At 39.3% G+C, this 8907-nt stretch overlaps 1 protein-coding gene across 3 annotated transcripts in view; it reads right to left on the bottom strand.

Annotated features, from left to right (window-relative positions):
• Window positions 1–360: 360 nt before the first annotated feature.
• Window positions 361–8907, bottom strand: part of LOC114149953 (multiple epidermal growth factor-like domains protein 10) — a 102535-nt gene continuing 93988 nt past the window's right edge. For all 3 annotated transcript variants that reach the window (XM_028026075.1, XM_028026077.1, XM_028026076.1), the window contains 3 exons: window positions 2667–2711; window positions 2361–2570; window positions 361–624 (listed from right to left, as the gene is read on the bottom strand). In XM_028026075.1, the coding sequence (XP_027881876.1) occupies window positions 458–624; window positions 2361–2570; window positions 2667–2711 (422 nt within the window). In that variant the 3' untranslated portion in view covers window positions 361–457. The remainder of the gene's footprint in view (window positions 625–2360; window positions 2571–2666; window positions 2712–8907) is intronic.

Here is an 8907-nt window from a genome sequence, read left to right as displayed (position 1 = left end):
TCCTAAAACGGCTCCCATTCTTAGAGCCGGATCGTTCGCGACCGACACATCACTAGTCTGCAGCAATGTTTGTATGTGCGGGAGAGATCCGACATGAGTGTGCTGGTGGTCTCCAGCTAACGGTCCGGGCGAGAGGCGGGGTCACCTTGGACAGGTCGCCACTCTGTCGCATACATTTTGCAATAATAAGAATAAATGTGAAAAAGTACAAATCTTTCCTTTCAGAAGAAAGGAATCATAATTCCTTTACATAAAGGATACTGATAAATAGAAAGACTCTATTCTATCACAGATCCATCTGATAGAAAGAAATAATCTCAGACATATTGATAATAATAAAAACAACAATAATCATAATAATACTGTATATACTCCAGGGATATTTAATAAAGGTCATCTCGTGCAGGAGCCAAAGACAGGACTTGAGAGCTGGTCTTGGTTCTGAGTCTCTTTGCCTTTACTCACAATCCACCTCCTTGGTCTCTGACAAAAAGGTTTCTGTGGGTGGCAGGGTGTCACAATCACAGGAGAACTGGTTGCTTTTTGCCTGGTCAATTGGCTCCTTTCCAAACTGCAGATGGGTGTCGCTAACTCCAGTGGGTTGGATGGTTTTGATACTCATCTCTGAAATCAAAAATAAATCTGCTTGCATCTTGTAATTCATAAACATAAAATGTTTAATTACTTTTGACTTATCTGATAACCTCAATTTGGCTCTTAATGCTGAACTCTATCGATGTAACCAAACCAAATAGACCCTATTTCAGGTTTCACACTCAAACAATGGCGGACATATAAGATCTAGAAGGACATAACCTATTGAAATTGCATAAGATAATCAATATATGCTGCCTAAATTTGACACAGAATTTAAACAGTAGACAAACAAGGGAATTGCAGCATGGTGTGCATTGATGAAGGATGGACAGCTTCCAAAATATGAAAAAAACTTGTAATATAGATAAGAGTTACTTCAAATGATACCTACAACTTAGAGCTTATTATATGAAAGAAATTAAAACAGCCCAATCCAGTCATCAGTTTGTCAAATATTTAACACAAAAAAAATAATCACTAATTATCGGCATCGACTGATGTGAAACCCTGACAATTTACCTGAAAATACATAAAAGGATAGTTATGTAGTCTTTATATATATTTCCCCTTGGATGTTTTGCCCTTTTATAAATCAACCTTGATCAACAAAATTTTGCTTTTTTGACAAATCATTTTTTTTTAATCCTTTAATGTTAGGTCCAGCCAAATGGTGCTAGTAGTCTCACAATGAGTAGAATGAAGATCACATTAGTGCAGTAAGTGTGTCTCAAGAGATTGTGATATAAAGCCACTGATCGGTATTCCTGGATAGCATTACAGTATGAAAAAAAAAAAAACAATCCAAGCAACTCAGAAAAATATTTTTGAGAAGGGATGGATACAAAAAATCTTTAATGCACTGAACATCCCATGGATTTTTTTCCTCTGGAAGGAATATGGCACGTGTAAATCTGTCTACTAATCAGACCACTCTTGACAAACTGAGTGAACTCTGTTGGTCTGAGAGAGACAGACTATGACTACACTGAAGAAGTTACAAGTTCCAGCTGACATACACTATATTGCCGAAAGTGTTCGCTCACCTGCCTTGACTCGCATATGAGCTTGGGAAGCTAGTGGGCACAGCCACTGTCCCATTCCATCCCATTCTTAACCCACAGGGTTCAATTTGACGTCGCTCCTCCATTTGCAGCTAAAACAGCTTTAAATCTTCTGGGAAGGCTGTCCACAAGGTTTAGGGTTTAGGAGCGTTTATAGGGATTTTTGACCATTCTTCCAGAAGCGCATTTGCCAGGTCACATACTGATGTTGGACAAGAAGGCCTGGTTCTCAGTCTCTGCTCTAATTCATCCTAAAGGTTTTTTATCGGATTGAAGTCAGGACTCTGTGCAGGCCAGTCAAGTTCATCCAATCCAGACTCTGCCACCCATGTCTTTAAGGACATTGCTTTGTGCACTGGTGCACAGTCATGTTGGAAGAGAAGAGGGCCAGCTGCAAACTGTCCCCACAAAGTGTGGACCATGGAATTGCCCAAAATGTCTTGATATACTATTTTGTTGTAGAAATCAGTTATCACTTTTTCCACTGTTGTTTTTTATGTATTTATTTTTGTCAAAAGCCCATTTTTCTTTATCATGATTGATTTTAAAAGCAAAGGATGATCACTTCTTTTATAGGGAATTTATTTATATTTCTATTGGAACCCAACATAAAAAAATCTGAATAATTTTGTGTTTTCACATGCTTATAATTACTCATTACACTGCAAAAAAAAAAATCAAATCTATTATTAAAATCCTTACCCACTTTATCAACCTTCTGGTTATTAGTCAGACTGGTGTCACGAATTTCTGCATATGCTGAATCTCTCCTGGTGGGTGATTTCATTTCCATATAGCTACTTTCAGTGTTTTTGGATGTTGGCGAGGGGGGGTCCTTTATTGTGGCATATGGGTTTTCAGAGCTGACAAGAGAAGAGGAACTTGCAAGATAGTCAGCACCCTTTACCATGTCTGAGTAACAAAAATAGGATAGATAAGGTTTAGATAAATATCAATTATAAGATTTACAGTTTAAATCACACCTTGACTTAAACAAGTAGGACATACCTTGCAGTGATTTTCCAATGCAAGTCATGTCAACTCCACAGGCTCCTAGTATAAAGAAAGGTTTAAGTTAAAGTACATTGTTAAAGAGGTCATAAGTAAGAAACATTACAAACAAGATAAGGCTGCAGTTCCTTTAGCAAGTCCTCACCATGTTGATGTATTTTTAGAAAAAACGTTCTTCAAACAGCTCATTACGTTGTAGTTGCTCACACACCTGATTTGCAACTATGCAAATCAAGTGTTCCTAGTGGGGTTTGGAGGGGTGCTGGTGCCCCAGATACATTTCAGGTTCATTATGTCATCCTGATTGAGAGATTCCTTACATAAAGGTTTATCTACAACTACCTTTAAAGAATACACTAAAACATCGACAGTTCAGCTGTGTGCATCTCTGACTACATTGCTTTCTGTGTGGACAATTCTATCCCCACAAAAAAGGCCAAATGTTACCCAACAACAAACCATGAGGGCTGAAAACTCTACGTAATAACAAAAAGAGAGCATTTAATTCTGGTGATTGGTCAGAACTCAAAAGCATACAAAAAAAGCTGAAACATAAATTGTGTGAAAACAGAGCTATGTGTAAGAGAAAGCTGGAAGAAAAACAAAAAAATAACAATGCTAGCATTCAGTGTAATGTACTGTTGCCGTTAGTGTACCTCCTGCCTCTACCACCCAGGGGGAAGAAGAGAGTTGTGGAGATGATTGTTCGAGAATATCTGAGCCATGTCCGGTTTCACAAAGCAAAGGTGTTTTTATAAATGATAGTCCAATAGATTCAGTTCGACTCTGAACCAAAATTGCAATACTTGTTACATTTTCAGCTGCTGTGGTTCACATTCTTTCTTCATTGTGTCAAACAACCCAAATTGTCAGGAAAAACCTGTTCCCCTGTTCGCCGGTGGTGGCGCTACACCAAGAACTAGGAATCGACACAAAACCTCTGAAGTAGACCAGAGCAACTTCCTTCTTCACAAAATGTAAACAAAAACGGAGTAGTGTTAGATTTGACCGTTTCTAGGATTTCTCAAACTAGTATATACATTACTAGTTTGGGTAGCCACTAACGCTAAAGATGCTGATGCATGTCCCATTACTACGCACTGAATCATGTCCACAAAACCATTCTGTTCCAATGTGGGATTAGCTGAAATCTCTCACAAAAATGATTATTGTGCCCTTACTTCTTCCCGATTTCTATAAATAAGGGTGCACCAATAGGTGGAGAAATAAGGCTTAAATTAAAGCTGAAACAATTGCTGATGTTTTGATATGTAAAATATGTATTCTGCCTTGATATAAATCTAAACAGTTTGGTTTCTGTAAAGATGCTAGAGGACTAAGCAAATTGCTCATTTATATTGGTCTAAAATTTGATATTGCATAATTGCCATTTTTAAAATTAGTTTGTCAAAATGTAATAATTATGTACTTTAAGAAATATGTTAACCTATTTGATGATCGTTATTGTAACACTATGGGGTAAAATGAAGCCTAGGCGCAAATGGACCTTACCAAGCTCCGCCCACAACCGACCCACGTGAACGCAAGTCTCACAAACAAAGCCTCGCAGCGCGTTGTTTCAATGTAAACATGACTCGATTAGTGCATCATTTCTACCGGATTTTCACAATATATCAGCTACTACAATGGACAGAGGAACTAACAAGTTCATGTCATCATCTGGGAGGAGGTTACTGGTTTCTCAGTCAAGCTGGTTGCAAACCTGAGGCCAGCAGGTGTCAGTCAGTTATGGTAGATCTGAAATTTGTTTGATGACCTCAATATGAGAAGCTACAGACTGATAGGAGGAACCAAAGAGCTCTGTAAAGGTAAAGGCAAATCTTCTGAAGTTGGGATATAATTAATTTAATTTACCACGGTAGAAGCCATTTGTTTGTTAAAATTTTATGAAATATATTTGTTCTATTTGATGTTTGTTGTGAATGACATATACTCACAAACGAACTAGGTAATTAGTCCAACGTTTAGAAACTACAGCGGCTGTAATGCGCCACAGCAAAAGGAAACAAAAATAAAATAACCCGAACAGGTCATCAACTCAAAACCACTCATACCTTTTTACTCTCTCTCTCCTTGTAGTTTAAGCACACCTGTTACCGTGGCAACCGCCTGCTCCCCGCAAGACGAGCAAAGATTACGTTAAAAACATAACATTCAGTCCGTTATGATATCAAGTTTCCAGGCTTGATATTTATTTCTCGATTATTAATCAGAGCTTCCCTGAACACAGCGATGGTTGATTGACTAACTGTACTTGGTGCTAGAGTGGCTAACACGAGTAACAGTTTAGTCCAAAGCCTTTTTCTGCTAAAATAAAAATTTTAGTGTATGTCAAATACAGTACACATTGTATATTGATCTGTTTAGCTAATGTAAGACAGGCTTCAAGGTGTAGAAGTTGTATCAGTTCTGCCTTTAGCTGTACTTAGCTAACGGGATGCGTCTGTTTGTGAGACGGCCACGCACGTGACCACTAGAATGGGCAATCAACCAATGAAAAGCGGCCCCTCTGGTAAGGTCCATTCAAACTGGAAGACTTTCTCTAGCCCCACCTGCATCATCCAACCAGTGCACCCCGCTCATCACCGTCGACCAATCAACGCTGGTCCAAGATACGTCACGTCCAATCACCGTCCAAGTCCCAGCTGATAAGGACCTCCATCCATCGCGTCTTCCGCTTTCCAGCAGTTACGTTGATGTTAAATGTCACTTGTGTTACATTTAAGTGGGTCGACCTTGTTTAGGTCGGGCTTATATTTTTTAGTGTAGGATAGTCCGAGTTTTGTCTGTGGACATCGAGGTTATTCCATTATTGTGAAGTGAACTATTTTACTAGTGTTATCTAATTTACAGCATTAATACCGATATGTGTTCTGATATGTCCTCTTACAGGCAAACCGACATATGAAATTGATTAGCTCAATCCAGACTGGGTTCCAGTTCTGAATCTGGGTCACTGCGAGGTAAATGCCACAACATCGGACTGACATGCGCGTCAATTAAAGAGGCAATACAGCAAAACCTTGGTGGATCAACAAGTGGGGGAGCAAGTTACGAAGATTATGTTTTCATTATTTACCCCAGAAGAGGTTAATAATGAAAACACCGTAGCGGAGGCTGAAGAGGAAACCCCAGGAGAGGAGCTCAGCAAGGCTGCACACTCTGAAGAGCAACATGAACCATTTGTGTTGAAATACACTGCCTGGCCAAAAAAAAAGTCGCCATCAAAAAATGGTCACACTCTCTAATATTTTGTTGGACCGCCTTTAGCTTTGATTACAGCCCGCATTTCGCTGTGGCATTGTTTCAATAAGCTTCTGCAGTGTCACAAGATTTATTTCCATCCAGTGTTCCATTCGGTGTGTACTCCAGATTGTGTTGTTGGTTGTTCTTCATTTGAAGCTGCTGAACCTTTTCCCAGAGGGCAGCAGGGAGAACAAACCATGCTGAGGGTGGAAGGAGTCCTTTACAATCGACCGAGCTCTGGACAAGCGGCGACTATGAGCTTGTCAAGGATGGAAGGAATAATCTAACTATGAAGAGTGTTTTTTTGCACTTTTACAATCTGATGCTGTGAGTTCAATCTGTTTGAGCTCTGTTTGTTCACAAATACATCTCAGTAAATGACAATTATGACTGATTGCTTTTAAGGTTGGCCAATTAAACTAGAGCCCCTCTCCCAGAATTTACTGGGAGAGGGGCAGTGTATTATAAGGCTACCAGGCTTATAATATACTGGGGAAACCCTTTGTTTACGTTCAGTGAATGTTTGGAGACAAGGTAAAAGTAATGCTTAATGAAACATTATTTTGCCATACATATATGTACATAAGAATATACACTGCCTGGCCAAAAAAATGTCACCACCAAAAAATGGTCACACTCTCTAATATTTTATTGGACCGCCTTTAGCTTTGATTACAGCCCACATTCGCTATGGCATTGTTTCAATAAGCTTCTGCAGTGTCACAAGATTTATTTCCATCCAGTGTTGCATTAATCTTTCACCAAGATCTTGTATTGATGATGGGAGAGTCTGACCACTGCGCAAAGCCTTCTCCAGCACATCCCAAAGATTCTCAATGGGGTTAAGGTTTGGACTCTGTGGTGGCCAATCCATGTGTGAAAAAGATGTCTCATGCTCCCTGAACCACTCTTTCACAATGTGAGCCCCATGAATCCTGGCATTGTCATCTTGGAATATGCCCGTTCCATTTGGGAAGACAAAATCCATTGATGGAATAACCTGGTCATTCAGTATATTCAGGTAGTCAGCTGACCTCATTCTTTGGACACACAATGTTGCTGAACCTAGACCTGACCAACTGCAGCAACCCCAGATCATAGCACTGCCCCCACAGGCTTGTACAGTAGGCACTAGGCATGATGGGTGTATCACTTCACCTGCCTCTCTTCTTACCCTGATGCGCCCATCACTCTGGAAGAGGGTACATCTGGACTCCTCAGACCACATGACCCTCTTCCATTCCTCCAGAGTCCAATCTTTATGCTCCCTAGCAAACTGAAGCCTTTTTTTCTGGTTAGCCTTACTGATTAGAGGTTTTCTTACGGCTACACAGCTGTTCAATCCCAACCCCTTGAGTTCCCTTCGCATTGTGCGTGTGGAAATGCTTTTGCGTTCACAATTAAACATACTCCTGAGTTCTGCTGTTGTTTTTCTTCGATTTGATTTGACCAAACGTTTAAGTAATCGCCGATCACGATCATTCAGGATTTTTTTCCGACCACATTTCTTCCTGGAAGACGATGGTTCCCCACCATCCTTCCAGTTTTTAATGATGCGTTGGACAGTTCTTAACCCAATTCTAGTAGTTTCTGCAATCTCCTTAGATGTTTTCTCTGCTTGATGCATACCAATGATTTGACCCTTCTTAAACAGACTAAAGTCTTTTCCACGACCACAGGATGTGTCTTTTGCCATGGTTGTTTAAGAAATGAGGAGTTACTCATTGCATCAGCTGGGGTTAAATAACTTGTTGCCAGCTGAAAGATAATCGCCTCTGCAGTACTTATCCAATAGGAGGCTTGTACCTATTTGCTTAGTTAAATCCAGGTGTCGACTTTTTTTTTGGCCAGGCAGTGTATGTGTTCAGTTGGAAGTGGCTGTTTTCTCTCATTTCATAATTTAATGTGGTAAACATTGATGAAACGTTTGATTCAAGCACTTCAAGTTGCATGGAAACAGGTGATGAAATTAATCACATTTCAAGTAAAAATGTGATATCTAAAATGTTTCAAGTAATAAACATGCATGTAATGAAAGATTATATTTTAAATAAACATTTTATATGATTAAATTAAACAATTATATTCAATTATTGCAGTAAACATTTAATGTAACAAGCAAACCAGATGAAAGAGCCCATCTTTAAACACTTAATTTGTAATTAAACAGCTCAGAGTAAACAATAAAGGTAAATATTATGAAATTGATCACACTTTAAGTAAATATTTCTTGTATTTAACATATTTCAGGTAAGAAGGGAACATGTAATGAACTATATCCTGTCCTAGAATTTTATGTAATTGAACATTACAGGTAACAAATGTGATGATCATCTGAGGTAATACATTTTATGAACATTTAAAAAATATATCTTTTAAATCTAAAATTAGTTAAATAAAAAAGTAGTAGAATAATTTCACACTGATTTTGAGTTAATGGGGCACACGATTTGGAAGCTATTGAAGAAAACATATTTAATATTAAAATTATTTATCCATCCATTTTCTTACACCCTTGTCCCTAGTGGGGTCGGGAGGTGCTGCTGCCTCTCTAGCTACTGTTCTGGGCGAGCGGCGGGGTCACCCTGGACAGGTCGCCAGTCTGTCACTTAGAATTTTAATAGAGGATAGTGTGCCTCGTGTAATAGCATAAATTACCACTTTTTTGTATCAGTTGGTCACAAGGCATTTATTTACAGGAGTGTTTGCTTCGGAAATTTACGGTCCCAATGTAACCTGGTCCGAGCACTTGAGGAGGGAGCGGTAGAGAACAGTTGGCCGGAATTAGCGTTCATAAATTGGATCAACCTTGAGCTAAACGCTCCTTACTCCGCGGAGCGCGGATATCCAATATCCAACTTGAAGCAACTTCACTGCAGTCGGTAGCACAATGAAAATGCCGGAAAAAGTCTGTTTTGGTATGTGACCAGTGACGTCAGTTCCAAAGCTCTATTGGAGAAGTTGTAGCCTG

The sequence above is a fragment of the Xiphophorus couchianus genome, chromosome 8 (genome assembly GCF_001444195.1).
Source record: "Xiphophorus couchianus chromosome 8, X_couchianus-1.0, whole genome shotgun sequence".
Lineage (NCBI taxonomy): Eukaryota > Metazoa > Chordata > Actinopteri > Cyprinodontiformes > Poeciliidae > Xiphophorus > Xiphophorus couchianus.
This window is presented reverse-complemented; position numbering and strand designations above follow the sequence as displayed.